This window comes from Salmo salar, chromosome 01 (assembly GCF_965601325.2).
Source record: "Salmo salar chromosome 01, fSalSal1, whole genome shotgun sequence".
NCBI lineage: Eukaryota > Metazoa > Chordata > Actinopteri > Salmoniformes > Salmonidae > Salmo > Salmo salar.
This window is the reverse complement of record NC_138291.1, coordinates 52642642-52669522: the sequence shown is the minus strand read 5'-3', so window position 1 is coordinate 52669522 and position 26881 is coordinate 52642642. Positions and strand designations below refer to the sequence as shown.

Genomic DNA, 26881 nt, shown 5'->3' with positions numbered 1-26881 from the left:
CCAAGTCAGAACAGTAGGTGAAATTATGAGGGGGAAAGTGACCAAATTTTTTGTGTGAGCCACATGGGCTACTAACAGCTTACTACACAACATACACATAGTATTACTTTCTTAGCTACAAACAGTATACATATCTCCCTGGCATATTACAACATTTATGCAGCACCATACAACACATTTTTGCACTTTCCTTGTCGTGTGGTGCTCACTTGAACAGGAAGGTGGTGCGTCGGTCCTTCATGGAAAATTTTGTCATCAAAGTCTGGCATTCTCTGGATTTATGGTTCTTTCAAGACAACTGGGAACTCTGAAAAAAACAAGGTCGAATCATGATAACATCAGGGATCTTCAGGTCGGAGCTCTAGAAAGAGGCCAGAGTTCAAGACTTGCAATTCCGAGTTGGATGACTGTTCAAAACGTATTTTCCCAGTCAGAGCTCATTTTTTTCCGAGTTCAGTTGTCTTGAACTCACTGAAGTCAGATTTCCCAGTTCAGAGTTTCCAGTTGTTTTGAGCATGGCAGAAATCATGCTGGATTGACAGCATGGCCAATGTTGAATGTTTATCCTTTTAAGGGATAAAAAGAGACACTTAAACCCAGACTTGGGACCACACACCTAGTCCACTGAATAGTAAGCTAGTGATTGCTTTGCAATGGTTGCAGTTAGCCACTGACTCCTTCCAAACCACTCATTGTTAAATTAGCGATTTCCAACTTGTGAAATGTTTATGTCCAATGAGCACCAATACGTTTCATCTACAATTTCTCTTCATATGACTAGGATTGAAAAGGATTTGCCAGCAGATTGTCGACATGATTCACGATGATGACTGCTATAGTAGCTTGCGAGCTAAGGTCTTGAAAGTATGATGTTGACATGTCAGTCCAATCAAAGCAACTGCAGATATAACGTGATTTGATGTCATTTTATCTGTGGCCAATGACCTTAAGCCTTCTTGGATGGGCAATTCTAATGTAACTCTACCTAAGGGGCGTGATTTTTTTAGCTCGACCTTAGATTTTGCAGTGGCGTAGTGTAACCATGAGTGACAGAACACTGAGCCAATCATTGCGCAACTAGAGAACATTACCAACCCCTATGCACAGTATTTCCCACTGGCTGCCCCACCACCACAGAAAGCACTGAGCCTACAAGCATTTTGCTACACCCGCAATAACATCTGCTAAAAATGTGTATGCGACCCATAACATTTGATTTGGAGCCGCCTTTCTCAAGAAAGCAAAAAAGAGACCAAGTTTGTATTCGGATTTAATAACTCAATTATTATTATATGACATTGTTTGCAAACAGATATGTGAGATGTATTAATGCCAAAATTCAAAAGGCACTCGCACATCTGAGCTATCTTTTGTGCAGGTGCATGGTAAGAGTTGGATAAGATGAGGAAAAAGGAAACCGCACGAGGCCGATACGTAAGCTTATTAAAGATCAGTGATACTATCAAGAGCATTGTGCGGTTTCCTTTTTCCTCAGACGTATTAATGCCAAAATAACATGCAAAACAGGAAAAAAAAAAAGAGTGTTTTTAGCTGCCTCTATGGTACAGTTTATTGCTATCTGTTCTGTTAGTTTTTTTTTGTTTACACTTTGCCCAATGCTCTTGCACCCTTTGCTTACAGTAGTTCAGTTGCTTTTCCAGCTGCTATCAATATGCTCTCCCAACACAACTACGGTGCAAAGGTGTGCATTTACAAATAATGTATTCCTTGTGAAATATTCTGTTTATCTGAATATCAAGGGAAATTCAATCATATTGTCAAACCAATTCTTGATAGAATTGTAAAGATATACAGTATTATACCAATCATAAGTTTGCACACAACTACTCGTTCAAGGGTTTTTCTTTATTTCTACTATTTTCTACATTGTAGAATAATAGTAAAGACATCAAAACTATGAAATAACACATATGGAATCATGTAGTAACCAAAAAGATGTTAAATCAAAATATATTTTAGATTCTTCAAAGTAGCCACTCTTTGCCTTGATGACAGCTTTGCACACTCTTGGTATTCTCTCAACCAGCATCATGAGGAATGCTTTTACAACAGTCTTGAAGGAGTTCTCACATATGCTGAGAACTTGTTGGCTGATTTTCCTTCACTCTGCGGTCCAACTCATCCCAAACTATCTCAATTAGGTTGAGGTCCGGTAATTGTGGAGGCCAGTTCATCTGATGCACTCTCCTTCTTGGTCAAATGGCCCATACACAGCCTGGAGGTGTGTTTTGGGTCATTGTCATGTTGAAAAACAAATGATAGTCCCACTAAGCACAAACCAGATGGGATGACGTAACACTGCTGAATGCTGTGGTAGCCATGCTGGTTAAGTGTGCCTTGAATTCTAAATAAATCACAGACAGTGTCACCAGCAAAGCACCCCCACACCATCACACCTGCTCCTCCATGCTTCACGGTGGGAACCACACATGCGGATATTATCAGTTCCGCTACTCTGTGTCTCACAAAGACACGGCGGTTGGAATCAAAGATCTTACATTTGGACTCATCAGACCAAATGACAGATTTCCACTGGTCTAATGTCCATTGCTCGTGTTTCTTGGCCCAAGCAAGTCTCTTCTTCTTATTGGTGTCCTTTAGTAGTGGTTTCTTTGCAGCAATTCGACCATGAGGGCCTGATTCATGCAGTCTCCTCTGAACAGTTGATGTGGCGATATGTCCGTTGCTTTAACTCTATGAAGCATTTACATGGGCTGCAATCTGAGGAGCAGTTAACTCTAACTTTTCCTCTGAAGCAGAGGTAACTCTGTGTCTTCCTTTCCTGTGGCGGTCCTCATGAGAGCTAGTTTCATCATAGCGCTTGGTGGTTTTTGCGACTGCACTTGAAGAAACATTCAAAGTTCTTGACATTTTCCAGATTGACTGACCTTCATGTCTTTGCTCATTTGAGCTGTTCTTGCCAAAATATGGACTCTTTTACCAAATAGGGCTATCTTCTGTATACCACCCCTACCTTGTCACAACACAACTGATTGGCTCAAATGCATTAAGGAAAGAAAATCCACAAATGTACTTTTAAGGCCACCTGTTAATTGAAAGGCATTCCAGGTGACTTTCTCATGAAGCTGGTTGAGAGAATGCCAAGAGTGTGCAAAGATGTCATCAAGGCAAAGGGTGGCTACTTTGAAGAATTTGTTTAACTCTTTTTTTGGTGACTACATGATTCCATATGTGTTATTTCATAGTTTGGATGTCTTCACTATTATTCTACAATGTAGAAAATAGTAAAAATAAAGAAAAACCCTTGAATGAGTAGGTGTGTCCAAACTTTTGACTGGAACTATATATATATATACAGTTGAAGTCGGAAGTTTACATACACTTAGGTTGTAAGTGCATTAGAACTCGTTTTTCAACCACTCCACAAATTTCTTCTTAACAAACTATAGTTTTGGCAAGTCGGTTAGGACATCTACTTAGTGCATGACAAGTAATTTTTCCAACAATTGTTTACAGAGATAATTTCAATTATAATTCACTGTATCACAATTCCAGTGGGTCAGAAGTTATATTATATTTATCCTATTTAACACATGTACAAGTGTGTACTAATATGCATGTGTGAATTGGAAATGTGTTTTTTGTACATCCCAACTCTCCCCCTGAGACACCCTCAGAGAGTGGGGTCACGGCCAGGGTCTGACATTATCACATTGTTGCTGGAGCAATTAGAGTTAAGTGCCTTGCTCAAGGGCACATTGCAGATATTTCACCTTGTTGGCTTGAGGATTCGAACTAGCAACATTTTAGTTACTGGCCCAACGTTCTAACCGTTAGTCTATCAATCTAACTAATCAAAAATAAATAAAATAATACATCTGATCTATTGGAAGATTATAGTTGACTTGGTGGCTGGTGAACTAAGACTTGGTGATTGTGTCTGTTTTTTGTGAATCAGACATTTCAAATGATACAATTCAATAGGAATGGCGGACAAGCAAACACAGCATTAGGTTGACAGTTTAAAATCTAACCGTTTTTGTCATTCTAACTTTAATGTATCACTTCAAATGTATCACACAAACCAGATGAAACAAACTACACAGATTATAGTCCTGCTCTTCCATCTCTTAATCCTACTGGCCACCACAGATTAGATTGTCTAGTAGATTAGACCATTTCAATGGAGATTCTCTATTTGGGCATGCTTTTTAGTCCAGTACTTGGCTTAATCTGTTTCTGGGAAACCGGCCCTACGAGACTCCAGAGAAGAGTAGTTTGTGGGTTCAAAGGGCCAGTGGTGATTAGGTTGGCAAAATTCCAATAAACTTTCCAAAACTTTCAACTAGAATTTCTGAAAAACCTGTCCATTATGGGGAAGTTTACAGACTTTTACAACCCTGTGGCAGAGTATGTCTGCTTCTTACACAGCTAGCATCTCACAGCTCCTCGCTCTCCAACTGTGCCTCGTTAGGGGAGCTGGAGAACAGGATGGGGCTGTTGTCCGTCGTGGGAAAGGCGGACTTGATGTCTAGGCCTTGGCCAGTCAGTGCTGCATAGCGACTGCCTTACCGCGGAGCCTTCTTCATAGGCAGAAGAACATGTTGATGCCACTGGGCTGCAAAGAACAGAGATGGTTCTGGGTATTGTAGTCCATGCATTTGATATATTGATATACTTAAAACACAATCATTAGCAACTATTGAGTCATTCAAAACTATCACAATAAACACTGTGACAGGTAAGAGAAAGCTGTTAAAAGTTGTATTGAATTTACCATAGATATCTAGTCTCGCTGTGCATGAAACAATTCCAGCCTCATTCTTTGCTGATACGGTGTACCAGCCAGCATCCTCTTTCCTGGTTGGCTGAATCAGGAGGAAAACATATCCAGTGGCATCCTGGTGTAAGCTAGAATCAAAAAACATATCTTCAATTAAATCATCACACTAAACTAAGTGTATTTATCAACTGTGTTCTAATTAAATGTTTTTGGTGAATAACAAGCATTGATTTTCTAATCTAATCTGGCTGAATTGGAATGTACTCTATGCATGGGTTTTGTGTGTTACCTCTTGTCTACATGAGTTTGAATATAAGTGGGCAGTCAACTTCCTGGTTGGAGGGTGAGAGGTTAGTTCGGGAATATTAACCTGACTCTGGCCTTGGTGTGAGGAATGGTGTCATTGTCTTTCTTCCAGTAGATGACAGGTGGAGGCATGCCCAGCACCCTGCACTCCAGTCGGACGGGGGTGCCCTCTGCGATGCCTGTGTTCTGGAGCTTCTCCACAAACTGGGGGACCTGCTTCATCTCTTTTTCTGAATGGGAAAATAATAGTTATTCTCTGTCATGTACAATTACTATAATACTTATTAATTGTCATGGCATACGTCACTATACCAACAAATGTATGTTTTTGTCATTACTTATTCAAAACCTATCATTGATTACCTACATTATATAAATGTTACATTTTATACTAACTTTCAATAATAAGTCATCATAAATGCTTCTAAATATTTATTGAAAATACTTGTTTTGAGAACTCTTACCCACAACTCTTAACTCTAGACTGAAAGAGCTCTGTCCTGCTTTGTTGCTGGCAATGCAAGTGTATGTCCCGGCGTCGTCCTGTTTTAGAGGGTCTATGACAAGGGAATGGATTCCATTCTCCCTCACCAGCATCCGGTGGTAGAAGTTTGGGTAGATGGGCCTCCCGTTGATCAGCCACATCAGCTCTGGGTTTGGAAGGCCACTAACCTGGAAAACAGAGAAACACATCGTACTGTGTACATCTCACAAGAAGTGCTATCTATCTTCAAAGGCTATCCTGACTGATATTTAGCACAGATTTTTTTATAGTAAATCTAAAATGTATTAAATGACCATTGCTTAAATCATTCTATTCAGTTATTTTACAGTCCATGGTAAATGTCACATACCTTGCAGTCTAATCTACAGACTCTGCCCTCATGAGCCACCATGTCCCCTGGAGCCTGGAGGAAGTGAGGTTGGAAGAAGCGTTCCTGGGTTGTTTCACCCTCTTCCACTTCCTGTATGCGGGCCCGCACCCTGTAGGCATGTGCAGAACATGTTACAGTACATGTATATTGGCCCTGGTATTGCTGAGATATCTTGTCATCTGCAATCGCTAAGACAATGATGTATGAGATTAGTGTTGCTATCATAGGGATAAAACTCTCTGATTGGTTTATCTCTATATGGGTTTATGGTTGCTATGAGGGTTTGTGTCTGTTCAACAGTAGTCTGGGCAATATCTACATCTGCGATCTTACTGTTAGTAACCTCTACAAACAACAGTAAGAGCTGCAATCATGCTGGCTCTCCATGCTGAGGGTTCTTCTTACCTCTGCAGATCACAATGCACACTCAGTCAGTCCTTCCTTGTATATATCTTTTTACTTATTTTTCTTCGCATATCTTTTTCAAATATTTTCCTAAACCTCAACTTCTAAATACTCTCCTGCAACCCGCCTCACCCAATGTGGCGTGGATCTGTTTTTTTTTTTTTCCAAAGTATTTCTATTTACTTTGGATCCGGAATCCCTAAACTGAAGCAAGCCAGCCAGCTAACTACCTACCAGCTATCAGTCAGCAAACCATTGCTAGTGGTCACCAGCTAACCTTTAGCTCGGAAAGCTCTCGCCAGTTCGAACAACGTGACTCAAACCAGAGCAGAAGGGACCTATTATTATTTTTCCCCCTATATCCCTGGATTCCTATCGCAAACTCTGAACATTTTCATCTGGATCTTCGCAAGTAGCTAACCGCAAACCCGGGTGACTACTCCTGGCTAGCGTTTCCATCCCCGAGCAAGCACCAATTAGCCTGAAGCTAGCGCGGCCAGGGCTCCTGTGCTACCACCGAAGCCCACTCCTGGGCTACAATATCCGGACCCCTTCTACTGCCGGTACGGGGCACGGAACCCCGCCGATCCTCTACGACTGGAATACCGACATAATCTGCCCGAGGATTCCAACAGGCCCCTCAGGCATGACGTCCGCTGAAGGCCCATTCTGCTAACCGCGGCCTACTAGCTACCTAGAACTACTTGGAACCCTACTAATTCCACGACTAATATCGACGGCACCGCACGAAGAGGCAAAAACAGACTTACCCCCATGCGACGTCCCCCAAAGGCTAACTTGCTAGCCCCAGTCTGTTAACTGCTAGCTTGCTTGCCCCGGTCTGCTAACTGCTAGCTCCGGTCTGCTAACTGCTAGCTTGCCAGCCCCGGTCTGCCAACTGCTAGCTTGTTTAGCCCCGGCCTACTAACTGTTAGCTTGTTAGCATCGGCCTGCTAACTGTCTGAATTGCCGTGTCCCCAGTCAGCCCAACCGCTCACTGGACCCATATGTTCACTTGGCTACGCATGCCTCTCTCTAATATCAATATGCCTCGTCCATTACTGTCCTGGTTAGTGATTACTGTCTTATTTCACTGTAGAGCCTCTAGCCCTGCTCAATATGCCTTAACCAACCATGTTGTTCCACCTCCTACATATGCGATGACATCACCTGGTTTAAACGTCTCTAGAAACTATATCTCTCTCATCATTACTCAATGCCTAGGTTTACCTCCAATGTACTCACATCCTACCTTACCTTTGTCTGTACACTATGCCTTGAATCTAAGCTATCATGCCCAGAAACCTGCTCCTTTTACTCTCTGTTCCAAACGTGCTAGACGGCCAGTTCGGAAAGCCTTTAGCCCGTACCCTTATTCTACTTCTCCTCTATTCCTCTGGTGATGTGGAGGTTAATCCAGGTCCTGTAGTGCCTAGCTCCACTCCCACTCCACAGGTGCTCTCATTTGTTGACTTCTGTAACCGTAAAAGCCTTGGTTTCATGCATGTTAACATTAGAAGCCTACTCCCTAAGTTTGTTTTACTCACTGCTTTAGCACACTCTGCCAACCCGGATGTCTTAGCCGTGTCTGAATCCTGGCTTAGGAAAACCACCAAAAACCCTGAAATCTCCATCGCTAACTATAACATTTTCTGCCAAGATAGAACTGCCAAAGGGGGCGGTGTTGCAATCTACTGCAAATATAGCCTGCAGAGTTCTGTATTACTATCCAAGTCTGTACCCAAACAATTCGAGCTTCTACTTCTAAAAATGCACCTTTCCAGAAACAAGTCTCTCACTGTTGCCGCTTGCTATAGACCTCCCTCTGCCCCCAGCTGTGCCCTCGATACCATATGTGAATTGATTGCCCCCCCATCCATCTTCTGAGCTCGTGCTACTAGGTGACCTAAACTGGGACATGCTTAACACCCCGGCCATCCTACAATCAAAGCTTGATGCCCTCAATCTCACACAAATTATCAATGAACCTACCAGGTACAACCCCAAATCCGTAAACACGGGCACCCTCATAGATGTCATCCTAACTAACTCGCCCTCCAAATACACCTCTGCTGTTTTCAATCAAGATCTCAGCGATCACTGCCTCATTGCCTGCATCCGTAATGGGTCTGCCACCAAACGACCACCCCTCATCACTGTCAAACGCTCCCTAAAACACTCCTGCGAGCAGGCCTTTCTAATCGACCTGGCTGGGGTATCCTGGAATGACATTGACCTCATCCCGTCAGTAGATGATGCCTGGCTATTCTTTAAAAGTGCCTTCCTCACCATCTTAAATAAGCATGCCCCACTCAAAAAATGTAGAACTAGGAATAGATATAGTCCTTGGTTCACTCCAGACCTGTCTGCCCTTGACCAGCACAAAAACATACTGTGGCATTCTGCATTAGCATCGAATAGCCCCCGTGATATGCAACTTTTCAGGGAAGTTAGGAACAAATATACACACGCAGTTAGAAAAGCTAAGGCTAGCTTTTTCAAACAGAAATTTGCATCCTGTAGTACTAACTCAAAAAAGTTCTGGGACACTAAAGTCCATGGAGAATAAGAGCACCTCCTCCCAGCTGCCCATTGCTCTGAGGCTAGGAAACACTGTTACCACCGATAAATCCACTATAATTGAGAATTTCAATAAGCATTTCTCTACGGCTGGCCATGCTTTCCACCTGGCTACCCCTACCCCAGTCAACTGCCCGGCACCCTCCACAGCAACCCGCCAATGGCCCCACCATTTCTCCTTCACCCAAATCCAGATAGCTGATGTTCTGAAAGAGCTGCAAAATCTGGACCCATACAAATCAGCCGGGCTAGACAATCTGGACCCTCTCTTTCTAAAATGATCTGCCGAAATTGTTGCAACCCCTATTACTAGCCTGTTCAACCTCTCTTTCGTATCGTCTGAGATTCCCAAAGATTGGAAAGCTGGCACGGTCAATCTGGTTTCAGAGCTGGTCATGGGTGCACCTCAGCCACGCTCAAGGTCCTAAACGACATCATAACCGCCATCGATAAGAGACATTACTGTGCAGCCGTATTCATCTACCTGGCCAAGGCTTTCGACTCTGTCAATCACCACATTCTTATTGGCAGACTCGACAGCCGTGGTTTCTCAAATGATTGCCTCGGCTGGTTCACCAACTACTTCTCTGATAGAGTTCAGTGTGTCAAATCGGAGGGCCTGTTGTCCAGACCTCTGGCAGTCTCTATGGGTGTGCCACAGGGTTCTATTCTCGGGCCGACTCTTCTCTGTATACATCAATGATGTTGCTCTTGCTGCTGGTGATTCTCTGATCCACCTCTACGCAGACAACACCATTCTGTATACTTCTGGCCCCTCCTTGGTCACTGTGTTAACTAACCTCCAGACGAGCTTCAATGCCATACAACTCTCCTTCTGTGGCCTCCAACTGCTCTTAAACACAAGTAAAACTAAATGCATGCTATTCAATCGATCACTGCCCGCACCTGCTCGCCCGTCCAGCATCACTACTCTGGATGGCTCTGACTTAGAATACATGGACAACTACAAATACCTGGGTGTCTGGTTAGACTGTAAACTCTCCTTCCAGACTCACATTAAGCATCTCCAATCCAAAATTAAATCTAGAATTGGCTTCCTATATCGCAACAAAGCATCCTTCACTCATGCTGCCAAACATACCCTCGTAAAACTGACCATCCTACCGATCCTCGACTTCGGTGATGTCATCTATAAAATAGCCTCCAACACTCTACTCAACAAACTGGATGCAGTCTATCACAGTGCCATCCGTTTTGTCACCATAGCCCCATACACTACCCACCATTGCGACCTGTACGCTCTCGTTGGTTGGCCCTCGCTTCATACTCGTCGCCAAACCCACTGGCTACAGGTTATCTACAAGACCCTGCTAGGTAAAGCCCCGTCTTATCTTAGCTCACTGGTCACCATAGCAGCACCCACTCGTAGCACGTGCTCTAGCAGGTATATCTCACTGGTCACCCCCAAAGCCAATTCCTCCTTTGGTCGTCTTTCCTTACGGTTCTCTGCTGCCAATGACTGGAACGAACTGCAAAATTCTCTGAAGCTGGAGACTCATATCTCCCTCACTAGCTTTAAGCACCAGCTGTCAGAACAGCTCACAGATCACTGCACATAGATGGGCTGTTTACAGATGGGCTATCTACCTACCTCATCCCCATACTGTATTTATTTATTTATCTTGCTCCTTTGCACCCCAGTATCTCTACTTGCACATTCATCTTCTGCACATCTACCATTCCAATGTTTAATTGCTATATTGTAATTACTTCCCCACCATGGCCTATTTATTGCCTTAACTTACCTCATTTGCACTCACTGTATATAGACTTTTTGTTTTCTTTTGTTCTACTGTATTATTGACTGTATGTTTTGTTTATTCCATGTGTAACTCTGTGTTGTTGTATGTGTTGAATTGCTATGCTTTATCTTGGCCAGGTCGTAGTTGCAAATGAGAACTTGTTCTCAACTAGCCTACCTGGTTAAATAAAAAATAATAATAAAAAAAAAAAATTCTCACCTCTGAGAGTGAATCATAGGTGTCATTCGGTTTCGGAGAGGACCTGTTTGGATGATCAAATGACCGGAGCAGCTGATTCGTCCCTGGTGATCATCAATTAATTAATTAGCAAATCAGATTTGGCAAAGGGGTAAGAAAGGTGTATAAGAGTGAAACAATTACAGGAGGTTATGATACCTGGGGGTTAGCTGCCAGGACAGTGTAGTTGCCATCATCGTCGTTATTGGTGACCTCTATGTGTAGGGCACAGGTTCCGTCCCCCTCTCTTATCTTCTTATAATGATCATTTTTCCTCAAGATCTGCTTGCCATCCTTGAACCAGTAAACCTGAAATGGGTTGAAGACCGAGGAAGATTTCTAACAAATGTTGAGTACATGTCCACTCACTGTATGGTGAACATACAAATGAACTGCCATATCAAAGTCCAGATCCCGGACGACCCCCCGAATATCATAAAAAAGAGAGACCCAATCAAGCAGAGCCCTCTGGCCTTCCTCCCTGGCATTGGCAGATAAAATCCTGACAGGATCACATACTAAAAATCTTTGTTATCACTATACTATAAGGCAATTTGGATGAAAACCTCTGCAAAAAAAAAAAAAACATTCTGGGTGACATAACATATTTAAAAAAACATAAATGTGCTGTCTCACCTTAGGTACAGGGATCCCCACCACTTTACAGGAGAACGTCATTGGCACACCCTCCATGGCCCTGAAGTTCTTCAGTTTTTTGTCAAACATGGGAGCAATGCACTTCCCTGTTGGGATCTCATCGTGTTGTACCTCGTCATCTGACTCCTCGACTGGCGTGCGCTCCAGACGGAACTCTATCTCACCCATCAGCCTCTGCTCAAAGTTGGACACTTTGTACTCCTAAAATAAAGTAAGACCGCTGTATAAAAATAATTGCAGTAGTCATGCCAATAGTGTAAGTCATTAAAGTGCTTTCCTTGTGTAGGTTAAATTTAAGCAAAACTAAAAACAGCATCAATGTTATAATAAATATCTAGGTATCATATCATGCGACAATATAGAATGTAAGTAATTATAATAAACAGATTTAAATCAAGATGCTGCAAATAATACTATGGCAGGAATTAAAAATAGTATGACACCTGATATAATGACAGAGACTCCTGCATGTAGTGAAGGAAACATATTTACCAATTGAAATATTGTATCAAATACTTCACCGAGATGGAATGGGGATACATTTCAGAAACAGTTTTGGAGAGTGTTTACAGTACTTGAGTAGATTTACAGAGGAGTCAGACCCAGAGCACCATTCAGCAATGGCGATATTGTGTTAAAGTCATGGTGGGAGTCAATCCAATTCCAATTTTCCTAACTGAGATGCAATGAAGAACATTGGAATCAAATCAAAGTTTATTGGTCGCATACACAGATTTGCAGACGTTATTGCAAATGCTTATGTCTCTAGCTCCAACAGTGCAGTAATAATACCTAGCAATACACAACAATATGCACAAAAAAAAGTTTAAATAAATAAATTAAGAAATATCAGAACGAGCAACGTCAGTCCAGAGTATAAATGTACAGTGTATTCGGAAACAATTCAGACCCCTTCCCTTTTCCCAAATGTTTTTGTTACGTTACAGCCTTATTCTATAATTGATTAAATATGTTTTTCCTCATCCATCTACACACAATACCCCATAATGATAAAGCAAAACGTTTTTTAGAAATGTTTGCAAAAAATTATAATTAAAAACAGAAATACCTTACAAAGGGTATTCAGACCCATTGCTATGACACTCAAAATTGAGCTCGGGTACATCCTGTTTCCATTGATCAACTTGATTGGAGTCCACCTGTGGTAAAGTCAATTGATTGGACATGATTTGGTAGGCACACACCTGTCTATATAAGGTCCCACAGTTGACAGCGCATGCCAGAGCAAAAACTAAGCCATGAGGTCGAAGGAATTGTCCATAGAACTCCGAGACAGGATTGTGTCAAGGTACAGATCTGGGGAAGGGTACCAGAAAATGTCTGCAGCATTGAAAGTCCCCAAAACACAGTGGCCTCCATTCTTAAATGGAAGAAGTTTGGAACCACCAAGACTTTTCCTAGAGCTGGCCGCCGAGCCAAACTCAGCAATTGAGGGAGAAGGGCCTTTGTCAGGGAGGTGACCAAGAACCCGATGGTCACTCTGACAGAGCTCCAGAGTTCCTCTGTGGAGATGGGAGAACCTTCCAGAAGGACAACCAATTCTGCAGCAATCTGCCAATCAGGCCTTTATGATATAGTGGCGAGACGGAAGCCACTCCTCAGTATAAGGTACATGACAGCCTGCTTGGAGTTTGCCAAAAGCCACCTAAAGGACTCTCAGACCATGAGAAACAAGACTCTCTGTTCTGATGAAACCAAAAACGATTTGGTCTGAATGCCAAGCATCACGTATGGAGGAAACCTGGCACCATCCCTACGGTGAAGCATGGTGGTGGCAGCATCATGCTGTGGGGATGTTTTTCAGCGTCAGGGACTGGGAGACTAGTCAAGATCGAGGAAAAGATTAACGGAGCAAAGTACAGAGAGATTCTTGATGAAAACCTGCTCCAGAGCACTCAGGACTTCAGACTGGGGTGAAGGTTCACCTCCCAACAGGACAATGACTCTAAGCACACAGTCAAGACAACACAGGAGTGGCTTCGGGACAAGTCTCTGAATGTCCATGAGTGGCCCAGCCAGAGTCCAGACTTGTACCCGATCAAACATCTCTGGAGAGACCTGAAATAGCTGTGCAGCGACGCTCCCCATCCAACCTGACAGAGCTTGAGAGGATCTGCAGAGAAGAATGGGAGAAACTCCCCAAATACAGGTGTGCCAAGCTTGTAGTGTCATACCCAAGAAGACTCGAGGCTGTAATCGCTGCCCAAGGTGCTTCAACAAAGTACTGAGAAAAGGGTCTTAATACTTATGATGTTTATTTTATAATCATTTCCTTTTTCTAATGGGGTATTGTGTGTAGATTGATGAGGGAAAAAAACGATTTAATCAATTTTCGAATAAGGCTGTAACGTAACAAGATTTAGAAAAAGTCAAGGGGTCTGAATACTTTCCGAATGCACTGTACATATAAAATGGTATAGGCAGTAAGGTCAGTTTATAAATAGAAAAGGTGTGCACAGCAGTAGTTATATAGGATGAGCCATGACTAGAATACATATAAAAACTGTATGTGTAACCGATGTGAAATGGCTAGTTAGTTAGCGGTGGTGCGCGCTAATAGCGTTTCAATCGGTGACGTCACTCGCTCTGAGACTTGAAGTAGGGTTGCCCCTTGCGTTGCAAGGGCCGCGGCTTTTGTGGCGCGATGGGTAACGATGCTTCGTGGGGTGTCAGTTGTTGATGTGTGCAAGGGTCCCTGGTTCGAGCCCAGGTTGGGGCAAAGAGAGGGACGGAGCCTACACTGTTACATATGTTAACATTATTAAAGGGATCAGTGTTCAATGACTCTATCGGGCAGCAGTCTGTAAGGTGCAGGTTAGAGTAACGGATGGTAGCTGGCTAGTAACAGTGACTTAAGTTCAGGGCAGGGTACTGGGAGGAGGCCGGCTAGTGGTGACTGTTTAACAGTCTGATGGCCTGGAGATAGAAGTTGTTAATCAGTCTTTCTGTCGCAGCTTTGATGCACCTGTACTATCTCCTCCTATATGGTAGCGTGGTGAACAGGGCGTGGCTCGGATGGCTGAAGTCCTTGATGATCTACTTGGCCTTCCTGTGACACCGGGCGCTGTAGATGTCCTGGAGGGCAGGCAGTGTGCCCCTGCTGATGTGTTGGGCTGCCCGCACCAGCCTCTGGAGAGGCCTGCAGTTGTAAGCAGTGCAATTGCCATACCAGGCCAACAGGATGCTCTTAATGGTGTAGAAGTTTGTGAGGGTCTTAGGGGCCAAACCGAATTTCTTCAGCCTCCTGAGGTTGAAGAAGCGCTGTTGCGCCATCTTCACCACAGTGTATTTATTTCAGGGCATCAGTGATGTGCAGAGACTACATGATGGGGCTGAGCACGCACTCCTGTGGGGCCCCCGAGTTGAGGATCAGCGTGCCGGAGGTGTTGTTGCCTACCTTCACCACTTGGAGTCTGCCGTCCAGGACCCAGTTGCACAGAGAGGGGTTCAGACCCAGGGCATGGAGCTCAGTGATGAGCTTGGAGGGCATTATGGTGTCGAAGGCTGAGCTGTAGTCGATGAACAGCATTCTTACTTAGGTACAGTATTTCTCTTGTCCAAGTGGGATAGGGCTCTTGTCCGTTGATCTGTTGGGGCAGTATGCGAATTGTAGTGGGATTAGGTTGTCGGGTAAGGTGGAGGTTATATGGTCCTTAACTAGCCTCTCAAAGTACTTCATGATGACAGAAGTGAGTGATAGTCATTTAGTTCAGTTTCGCTTTCTTGGGTACAGGAACAATGGTGGATATCTTGAAGCAAGTGGGGACAACAGACTGGGATATGGAGAGATTGAACATGTCCATGAATACTCTAGCCAGCTGGTCTGCACATGCTCTGAGGACTCGGCTTGGGATGCCGTCTGGGCCGGCAGCCTTGCAAGGGTTAACACGCTTAAATGACTTACTCACATCAGCCACGGACAACGAGAGCACACAGTCCTCGTGAGCAGAGGGGGCCCACGTCGTAGCTCAATGTTGTTTTCCTCGAAGCGGGTGAAGAAGGTGTTGCTGCCATCTATCCACGTTTTTTGGGGTCTGGATCAATTCTAATCGCCACAGTGGGAACAACATCCTCTATGCACTTCCTGATGAACCCAGTCACAGAGGCAGTGTATAGTGTGGAATTTCAGTGTATATGTACACTACCATTCAAAAGTTTGTGGTCACTTAGAAATGTCCTTGTTTTTGAAAGAAAAGCACATTTTTCATCCATTAAAATAACATCAAATTGATCAGAAATACAGTGTACACATTGTTAATGTTGTAAATGACTATTGTAGCTGGAAATGGCATATTTTTTATGGAATATCTACATAGGCGTACAGAGGCCCATTATCAGCAACCATCAGTCCTGTGTTCCAATGGCACGTTGTGTTAGCTAATCCAAGTTTATCATTTTAAAAGGCTAATTGATCATTAGAAAACCCTTTTGCAATTATGTTAGTACAGCTGAAACCTGTTGTTCTGATTAAAGAAGCAATTAAACTGGCCTTCTTTAGAATAGTTGAGTATCTGGTGCATCAGCATTTGTGGGTTCGATTACAGGCTCAAAATGGCCAGAAACAAAGATCTTTCTTCTGAAACTCGTCAGTCTGTTCTTGTTCTGAGAAATTAAGGCTATTCCATGCGAGAAATTGCCAAGAAATTGAAGATCTCGTACAACACTGTGTACTACTTCATACTACTTCCTACCCTATTTAGGACATAACATGAGTTTGGTCGATATTTCAGTTTAGAGATCATTTAAATCAGTGGTCACCAAACTTTTCTGAGTCAAGATCCCTGAGTCAAAATGCAAGCCAAGATCTACCACTCAGATCAATTTTAAACAAGCCTATGCAACATTAACCAGGCTATAGGGCGGCCCAATACATTATCGCTGCACATTGGCTACACTTGAATTGCCCTGCTAATGTTGTTCTTCTCAGACCATTTAGAAATTATATTTCAAAATTGTTGGTCTATGATCACACTGGTAAGAGATCATTTGTTCTATTACTTGCGAGGCACAGCTCAGTGAGCATAATAATGAGCTTTTTTTACTGGACTGATGGCCTGCATCTGATGGTCAGTCTGTGGGGAGGGAGCAGTGGTGAGACTGCCTCTACCCCGACTCAACGTCCCTCCTCTCTCCCTCCCTCCGCTGAGAAAAGGGGACACAGTCTTCCAACTGACGCAAAACATATATACAAAATACATAAGTATGTGGACACCCCCTTCAAATTAGTGGATTCGGCTATTTCAGCCACACCCGTTGCTGACAGGTGTATAAAATCGAGCACACAGCCATGCAATTTCCATAGACAAACTTTGGCAGTAGAATGGCCTTACTGAAGAGCCCAGTGACCTTCAACCTGGCACCGTGATGGGATGCCACCTTTCTAACAAGTCAGTTCCTCAAATTTCTTCCCTGGTAAAGCTGCCCAGGTCAACTGTAAGTGCAGTTATTGTGAAGTGGAAACATCTAGGAGCAACAACGGCTCAGCCGCGAAGTGGTAGGCTACACAAGCTCACAGAACGGGATTGGCGAGTGCTGAAGTACATAAAAATCATCTGTCCTTGGTTGCATCACGCTTCACCATCTGGCAGGCCTAATCGCCCAACATCAGTGCCCGACCTCACTAATGCTCGTGGCTGAATGGAAGCAAGTCGCCGCAGCAATGTTCTAACATTTACATTTACATTTTAGTCATTTAGCAGACGCTCTTATCCAGAGCGACTTACAGTAGTGAATGCATACATTTCATTTTTTTCATTTCATACATATTTTTTTTTATTTCGTACTTCTAACATATATTGGAAAGCCTTCCAGAAGAGTGGAGGCTGTTATGGCAGCAGAGGGGGTACCAACTCCATATTAATACCGATGATTTTGGAATGAGATGTTTGACGAGCCGGTGTCCACATACTTTTGGTCATGTAGTGTATGTCGCACTGCATCATTTCTGCATCATGCACCAATTCATGTTGTTACTCCTATGACTAAAGAAAGTGAAATGTTCCTCGATATTAAAAAAGACACAAGCCGCAAATAATAACAATGCAAGCTTATCGAAACACTTCGTGATACTCATTAATTGCAGCTGCAGTGTTGGTTGTAGTGTGAGTGGAAGTAGGGAGAATGCACATTTTATGGCTTTTAAAGTTTTGAACAAAAGTATTAACAGTGCTGAATAACAACTTAAACATGAACTTACTCATTAAAAACAGCAGATGTTTGCTGTATTCATTGAGTCTCTCTCTAGTCATGGTTGTAAAAGCTTTGAAATCTCACATTATCAACTTTTCTGTGCATTCCAGGCATCATTTTACATTATATGGCACAAGGAAACTGCAGACTCTTGATCTGAGCTATCTGATTGGCCAGCGTTAGAGTCCTATAGGTTGCACTTGATTTGCTCCCTGGAACTGGAGGTCTACATTCAGACACATGAAAGGGTTCAAAATGGGAACACCTTGCCATCCTGGTGCTCGGGCTGCTGAATGAAGTGCAACTACCGCCAACAGTGTGAAACAGATAAAATAAATAGGAATGCAAGGCTTTATCATTGTTTTTTTTTTCATGTTTGGTGATTAGCTAGGAATTGTTTGGAGATTGACCAGTCTATCACGAGGGGTTGGTGCCCACTGCTTTAGATTATTCATGAAATGGATATTAGTTTACAAATACTTTAAAAGTGCATGACTTATGATTAATTGGCGACAGATTCCGCATAAAAACAATATGTATATTTCCCCACCAGATATGTTTATGTCAACTTGACTTGTTGCCGATAAAACTGTGCGTAATGACGTTGTGCCCACTCTGGTATTGGAACGTGCGCTCCATCCAACAGCGCGCCACAGTATACGTGCGATCGCGTATAGTCTACATGATAACAATATTATGGACTAAAGAGCGAGATTATTTTTATTTCTTAAACGGCAGTCAAGCATCAATGATCATGTCACCAGAATAAGACGCTCGATATTTATTGGAAAGGAGCATCAAGCTCATCATCACCTTGCACTTTCACCACTCTGTGAAGTTCATCATAATTGATTTAATCTATAGCCTAATAAACTGCATGCTTTCTTGACAAGTCGTAGTGGCAGGACCACAAAACATGTCATCGCGTGACTCCAAGTTTACTTTGATATGACGGTTAATATATCAATATTTGCTCATAAAAGCTTTTCTACCGACATTTCTCGCATTGTTCATTTTACCGATACCAAAAGATTCCACTTTGTCTAGCGTATTTTGTTTTGTCTACATTTATAAAGTTTACAGAAACATTTTCTGTTTCCATCAGGCCTGTCAGCACATTTTCTATCCGACGTATTTTACTTGCATAAAAAGTTTGGACGGAAACCTGGTTAGTGTTTGGATATATGAGTATGCATCCATACTACTTATTAATTCAAACCTGTTTTCAACATTCAGTAATACTTTACATTAAGTTGCTCTTATACCTGTGTAGTAATGCTGTAATTACTACACTCACAATATGTAATATGGAATTATTGTATTTTTTTTTTCTTCTGTGCGGGGGTCTTGGGGAACTGTGGCGGGAATCTTGGAGGGCTGGTAGGAGATCTGTCGACTTGCGCTTGAGCACTGGTTGCTTCTGTGTGTCGCTCTGGATGGGAGGCTGTTAGATCACTAAGTGATGTAGTTGTAGACCGGCTTCACTGCGAGTATATTGTATGTTTCAAATATACAAAAATTCTAAAAAATATTTAAAAAAATATATATAATGGGCTTGAGTGGTTTTAGTTATTATTATTATTAGGAGATAGCAAAAGCTCAGGTTGCCCAGGCCGGCGGAGATACAATCTTCGGCAAAATCATTCGCAAGGAGATTCCTGCAAAAATATTATTTGAAGGTGAAAATCAAAAATCTTCCATCTGATGTATATGTCTGTTTCTCCTTTTCCACTTTAAATTATTTATTATTTTTTACCTCAGAAAGCCTATTGTTTGTCCCTATTCTTCTGTTACGAAAAATGATTGCAGTCAGAGTGCAGTATAACTGCAGTTAGAGTGAAATATAACTGCAGTATGCTGCAATTACTGTGCCCAAAATAACCGTTTTTTTTACTACACTAATTTTGCAGTGTATAACTGCAGTTAGTGTGCAGTACACTGCAGTTATTCTACAATTACCGCATCCAAAATACCACAGTCAATTGCAGTTAAGGCAGTTTCAAAACTGCAATATTTTTTTGTAAAGGTTACAAAAAACTTTCAACCCCATTATGCAATTACTGAAGTACTAGGAATGAACGTGTTAATCCAATGCCGTTACTGGCGTAAATACAGTGTTTCTGCATAGGTATAAGAGCAACTTAATGTAAAGTGTTACCGAATGTTCTGAGCAAAGCAATGCTTGGGAGAGAGATGTTCGCTGTACCTCGTCATAATTAAAGACAGTGGCAGGAATGTTTGGTCCGAGGTTTCGGCTTTCTGTTTTACCCTCATAAGTAGTCGGCTTCTGTGAGAGGATAGGGATGAATGATGAACACCAACACAAATGCACACACACTAATGAACAAACACACACTAATGAACAAACACACACTAATGAACACACACACACTAATGAACACACACACACACACACACACACACACACACACACACACACACACACACACACGACACACACACACACTACCGCGAATGTGTGAGTAATGTGTGATTAATATGATAAGCATGGTGTTATATGGGACACATACAGTACATGATGAATGAATATGGAAAGTGAATGATTGGAAAAGGATTGCTCGCTGATGCTCTGCTGATCTCTCAGTTTAGATGAATGCATGTTCTCAATGCTTCCAGATTGTTTCACATTGTCACTTTACCCCATTTCCAATGTTAAAGGAGAACAAAATAGATTTATAATAAGAATTGCAGAATAGCAAATTGGAAGCAAGTGAGAATTCACCATGCAGTCTCCACTTTGTGTTCTTTTCAAATGTTTGAAGAACGTGGTATTCAAACAGGTGTTGGGTTGAAAATAATTTGTAGAAGAAGAATGCTTTATTTATTTGAGATCACACTCTGTTCATTGTTTGGGTCCACTTTAAGCAATATTATTACTGCATAACTCATTCATTTAGTTCCATATTCAGTCATTCACCCAATCTATCATGGAAGGTATGTGCCTCACGGCATAACAGTACAATTGAAGGGATATATCCTATACCTGTTGTACATGACCACGCGTTAAATCTTCATTGAACCTAAACTTTTTCTCAATATCGTGGAGGAGAGTTTGTTGGCTGCTACGAATGTCATCATCTAAAATAGGACGAGTGCTTGTAGGCAACTTCTTCAGTATGCCTTGAGATGGCCTGTGGATCAAAACAAATTAATTAGCAAAAATGTATTTTTACAATATATAAAACTGAAACACGATGAATTGAATGCTGAAGTAAGAGGTCCAAAGTTCCCGGGTTTTTCCCAAAATCCGGGTCGGAGGATTCAGAGTTGAAGGATTCCGCCCCTCTAGTAATCCTCCAATCAGGATTTTTTTTTTTGTTAAACTGGGAACTTTCTGGAATTCAGGAACCATAGGGACTTACCTATGAGCACTCCTGGGCAGGCCCATAGAGTTGGTGGCTTGTGTAGTGTGTAGAGAGGGCAGGACAGAGCTGAGGAAGGCCACATGGTTCTGGATGGGGCTGGGGGTGGAGGTACTGGAGGTCGGGGACGCTGCCTGCGGAGGCGACTGCTGTGGCAGGGTGAACACAGAGTTTAGGTAGGCAGCAGGTGACAGGATGGGTGAGGTGGGGGAGGACATGAAGGGAGGGGGGCTGATGGGTGACTTGAGGACTCTGGTGGGTAAGACTCTGGGTTGCGGAGAGAACTGGTTGGGGTTGGAGGAGTTGAGCTCGGCAGCCAGCTTGTGGAGCAACGGAACGGGGGACTCTGTAGGAGAGGGACTCCTAAATGGAGAGAGGAGAGTCTGGGCAGTGATGAACTCCTTTGGCCTAGCGTAGTTGAAGCTCTGTGACGTAGGGGCCAGGTTGAGGAGGGAGGCGTGGGTTGTTCTGAGCAGGGGAGAGTGGGAGGTGTTCTGCATGGTTGTGGGGGCCTTGTTGAAAGCTGCAGGGATGGAGCTGAGGGATGCTGTGGGGGCTGTATTCAGATGAGGTGCGGGAGGTGTGCTAAACTTGGGTACGTGAATGGCTTTAGGCTGGGATGAGTGGGCTAAATTCAGCTGGGAAGAATGGGTGGTGTTTTGCTGGGTCATATAGGGTGGGGATGCAGGGCTGGTGTACAGGTGTGGTGCAGGAACGGTTCTCAGCAGAGAGGCAGATGGAGGGGAGCTCATACAAGAAGGAGCTGTCTTCAGTTGAGGAAGGGACGGGAGGGTACCTATAACGGGTGTAGGAGGGGCTGTGTTCAGTAACGGTGCAGAGGTAGTGTTCTTTGGTGGTGCAGGGCTTGTGTTTAGCAGGGCTGAAGAAGTAGAATAGGAATGGGGGGTGTATGGGTTCAGTAGTGGTGCAGAGGCAATGTTTAGCAGGTGGGCAGGGGGACTAGTGTTTAGCTGGGGTGTAGGGGTAGTGTTCAATCTTGTCACAGGGGCGGAGTTGAGAAAGGGTGTTGGGGATGTGGTCAGTATGGGTGCGGCGTGGGTGGTCTGCAGGGGCATGGGAGTAGATGAACGGGGCAGGTTTGACTGAGGCTGGGCTTGGGTCTGTGCCTGGGACTCGTGGTGTGTCTGGACTGGCCAGGCAGATGCCTCCGGTTGGCTCTTGATGGCTCCGGTTGGCTCAGTCTCAGTCTGCTGCTGCTCCATAAGCACCTGGTTGTGCAGAAGCTGCAGCTGGACAGGGTCTCTGAGAAAACAGAGATGGAATATGTTGAAAACTTTATATAATAAAACTAGCCTGGTCCAAGATCTGTTTATGTGGTCTTGCCAATTCATAAATCCTTGTCACGCCAAACCATAGGAGTTGGCAAGACAGTATAAACAGATCTGAGACCAGGCTATAATAAAACCATATGTTTATCTTAATGTGTTCCTCACCCGAATAACTACAAATACTCGAGACATAGTTCCGTAAAAAGTAATGAGCACAATGTGTCTTTCAGGGGCAGGTTGGGGAAATAGTCTGCCCTTTTAAAACATAGGAGTATCCAGACTCTAAACACACTCAGATCTGCAATTGGAAATGTCAGTAATGTGCTGTATCAAGCTTGGTATAAGACCTTTCATTGCATTATTAAGTTAAGTGATACTAGATAAGTTGAAAAATACTTGAGAATTAGAATACTCACAGTTTGGGCTTGGCCAGTACTGGAGGTGGTTCCTTATTGTCCAACTGTGACATATCTTCATATGAATGGCTATTGGATGCTTCACTCAGGTTTTCCGTTTCATCCTCAGGCAGTTTAAAGTGCACACGGAGGCCAGCCCTGGAGCTGGACCTGGGCCCGTTGTGGTTAACCAGAACCCCAGGCTTAAGGCAGGAGGAGTTGGGGGGATCAGGGAGGTTTACATGGGGAGGGGGCTCAGGTTTATGGATAGGAGTCCCTTCCACCTTAGGCCAAAGACCAACGGGAGGGTTAGGTAACACTGAAAAGGCTCTGGAGTCTTCCTGGTCAGTCTTGGGCATCTCACCATTGCTCTGGGGCTCGCTGGAGCTAGTAGGCAGGTCTGGGTGAGGGGTGCTCAGGTAGAGTGAGTCCAGATGAGATGTGCTGGAGCTACGGGTGCCTATATGGAGGCTGTTGCCCAGGCTTATTGGGTCCAGGCTGGGCATGCTGGGGCTAACAGGCACCTGGCGCAGCATGCTGGAGCTCAGAGGGTCTAGATGGAGGGTACTGGTGCTCAGAGGTTCCAGTCGTAAAGTGCTGGAGCTGAGGGGATCCAGGCGGATGGTGCTGGAGTGAGGCTTGATGCTGTTGGTGACAAGAGCCTCAGCTTGAGGCTTTAGACTGGGCAGAGTGAGATCTGACGAAGAAGGCTCTGGGACTTGTGTGGACTCCATTGTTAAAGTGCCTACGAGAGTTTTCACGTGGTTGTTGTTGGTGTTTTCATTTCCTAATGAGGTACAGGGAGAAGGATAGGTTCAAAGCCTAGTGTAAGTCTAAACATCCCTTTCACAGGTTTCACATTTTGCTGCCTTGAAATTACCTCTAAAATGGGATTGCATTGGATTTTCCCATACTAATCTACACAACCTACTCCACATTTTCAAATTGAAAGAAAAATTCTAGAAAATGTTCTAAATTAATACAAAAATGTAAAACAAACATGGCTTGATTGCGTACGTCTTTACACCCCCGAGTTAATACTTGGTGGAAGCACCTTTGGCAGCAATTACAGCTGTGTGAATTATTTTGAATAAGATTCTACCAACTTTGCACAACTAATAGGGAAACATTTATCCATTGTCTTTTTTTATTGTATTTTATAGCTCAAGTTCAGAAAAATTGATGGACAGCAATATTCAAACCTGCTTTTAAAATCAGATTTAAGTCAGGGCTGAGGCTGGACCACTCAGAAGCACTTAACACCTCTTGGAAGGCCCTTATGTTGTGTCTTTGGCATTACAATTTGTGTAATTGACCCGCTGAAAAAGAAAACTAAATTCCAGGGTTAGGTATTCAGAAGACTGAAGTCGGTTTTCCTCTTACTTTTTTACCTGGGCTTTGATCCTATCATATTTATTTTGTTCCTGGCAAACTCCCCAGTCCCTGTCGGTGACAAGGATACCCATAACATGATGCTTCCACCACAATACTTGAAAATGCAGAGGGTTTCACTCTGCGATGGGTTGTATTTGACACAAACATTTTTTTTAAAATTTAGGCCAAAAAGTAAATTTATTTGCAATGTTGTCTTACAGTATTACCTAATGGACTTGTTGCATGATTTGGAGTGGATTTTTTAAGACAGGCTTCCTTTTTTAAACTTTTTCATAAAAGCCATTAATGTGGAGTGAATGCAATGTTGTTAATCAATGCACAGTTTTCTCTCAGCTCAGCCAATGAATCCTAAGCCTCACAGTGATGTCGTTGAGGAGTTTCCAATTGCAATACTTGACCATACTCAAAGGGATATTCAGTGTCTTGGAATTATTTCTTAGAGTCCCCTGATCTATGCCTGTGGAAACAAAATCCCAGACATGCTTTTAAAGCTCATTGGTGGCTCTGAGGTTGAATCATTGTTTGACATTCACTATCAGTTTGAGGGACCTTCCAGAGACAGGTAAAGTTGTTCTTAAATCATGAGAACCACAACTTTGACAAACAGATCGTTGTGTGATTTTGTATGAAAATATTTGCTCCTGAACTTATTTAGATGTGCCACAGAAAATAGTTTGAAGACCATTGCAATCAGGACTGTTTTATATTTTTATTAATTTCAGAAAAATTATAATTCTTCTTTCACTGTGGATAAAAATCCCTTTTTAGAATTTTAGGCAGAAAAATGTGAAAACTATGCAAGTGTGTGTAGACTTTAACGAGGCACTGTAAACAGTCTTCAAATATTATCTTACGAATAGAGCTTCCAAGTCTAAACTTTGTAAGCCAGTGACGTTACCTTTCACCCTTAGTGCAGCGATACTGGATACAGTTCCATATTTGTTGCTTGCAGTGCAAGTGAATGTTCCAGAATCTTCAGGGAAGACTTCAGCAATGACCAAAGTGCATATTTCCTCTAAAGGGAATACAAAATTAGGGAGATGAGCACCAGCTGAATGTCATTGTTGAAGTTCAGGCAACATGACTGATAGATTAAAGTGCAGAGAAGTTACTATACTGAACTAAAATATAAAATGCAACATGTAAAGTGTTGGTCCCAATTTTGTGCACAAATGTGTTTACATCCCTGTCAGTAAGCATATATCCTTTGCCAAGATAATCCATCTACCTAACAGGTGTGGCATATCAAGAAGCTGATTAAACAGCATGATCATTACACAGGTGCACCTTGTGTTGGGGACAATAAAAGGCCAATATAAAACATGCAGTTTTGTTATGCAATGCCACATATGTCTCAAGTTAAGGGAGCATGCAATTGGCATTCTGACTGCAGGAATGTCCACCAGAGCTGTTTCTAAAACTAAAAGCATTGTATTTGGAACAAAACACTCACTAAACCCTAAACCTCAACTACATTTTTTAATAAATAATGTGGAAATTGAGCAAGTTGAGAAACTGCTTGGAGTAACACTAGATTGTAAACTGTCATGGTCAAAACATATTGATGCAGTAGAGCTAAGATGGGGAGAAGTCTGTCTATAATAAAGCGATGCTCTGCCTTCTTAACAACACTATCAACAAGGCAGGTCCTACAGGCCCTAGTTTTGTCGCACCTTGACTAATGTTCAGTCGTGTGGTCAGGTGCCACAAAAAGGACATAGGAAAATTGCAATTAGCTCAGAACAGGGCAGCACGGCTAGCCTTTGGATGTACACAGAGAGCTAATATTAATAATATGCATGTCAATCTCTCCTGGCTCAAAGTGGAGGTATTGACATGTTGAATGAACCAAGCTGTCTGTCTAAACTACTGGCACACAGCTCGGACACCCATGCATACCCCACAAGACATGCCACAAGAGGTCTCTTCACAGTCCCCAAGTCCAGAACATACTATGGGAGGCCCACAGTACTACATAAAGCCATGAGTACATGGAACTCTTTTCCACATCAAGTAACTGACACAAGCAGTAAAATTAGATTTAAAAAAACAGATGAAAACACCTTATGGAACAGCGGGGACTGTGAAGCAACAAACATTGGCACAGACACATGCATTCACACACACACACACATGATAACATACGCACTATACATACACATGGATTTAGTACTGTAGATATATGGTAGTGGTGGAGTAGGGGCCTGAGGGCACACAGTGTGTTGTGGAATCTGTGAATGTATTGTAATGTTTTAAAAATGGAATAAACTGCCTTAATTTTGCTGGACCCCAGGAAGAGTAGCTGCTGCTTTGGCAGCACCTAATGGGGTTCCATAATAAATACAAATACAAAACTCAGTAAAATCTTTGAAATTGTTGCCTGTTGCTTTTTGTTCACTGTATAACAGCATGGTAGCTGTACTATGTAGCTAACCTACTGTATGTACAGTATATGCATAGTGAAAAAGAAAGACAGTAAGCCTCTGCATTGTAAAATATGTCTGCATTTCTATATACTGTATAATTATTGCTCAATAGATTGTCTTTTCTAAGATACAGAGAACTAATAAGCATTCATAAAATGCTTATGCTGTAAGTGAGCAATTTTTCCAATGGCACAG

At 42.8% G+C, this 26881-nt stretch overlaps 1 protein-coding gene across 2 annotated transcripts in view; it reads right to left on the bottom strand.

Moving 5' to 3' along the window:
• Nucleotides 1-1257: 1257 nt before the first annotated feature.
• The window catches only part of LOC106604517 (myopalladin), a 50886-nt gene continuing 25262 nt past the window's right edge, over nucleotides 1258-26881 (bottom strand). Inside the window, exons 9-21 of one of the 2 annotated variants that reach the window (XM_014199196.3) lie at nucleotides 25159-25275; nucleotides 22887-23652; nucleotides 21182-22444; nucleotides 20803-20950; nucleotides 20005-20085; nucleotides 11568-11789; nucleotides 11091-11240; nucleotides 10914-10996; nucleotides 5926-6055; nucleotides 5536-5743; nucleotides 5136-5301; nucleotides 4760-4893; nucleotides 1258-4600 (exon numbers count right to left, since the gene is read on the bottom strand). In XM_014199196.3, coding sequence (XP_014054671.3) covers nucleotides 4551-4600; nucleotides 4760-4893; nucleotides 5136-5301; nucleotides 5536-5743; nucleotides 5926-6055; nucleotides 10914-10996; nucleotides 11091-11240; nucleotides 11568-11789; nucleotides 20005-20085; nucleotides 20803-20950; nucleotides 21182-22444; nucleotides 22887-23652; nucleotides 25159-25275 — 3518 coding nt within the window. In that variant the 3' untranslated portion in view covers nucleotides 1258-4550. The remainder of the gene's footprint in view (nucleotides 4601-4759; nucleotides 4894-5135; nucleotides 5302-5535; nucleotides 5744-5925; nucleotides 6056-10913; nucleotides 10997-11090; nucleotides 11241-11567; nucleotides 11790-20004; nucleotides 20086-20802; nucleotides 20951-21181; nucleotides 22445-22886; nucleotides 23653-25158; nucleotides 25276-26881) is intronic. The other variant, XM_045719093.2, reaches the window with a different exon arrangement.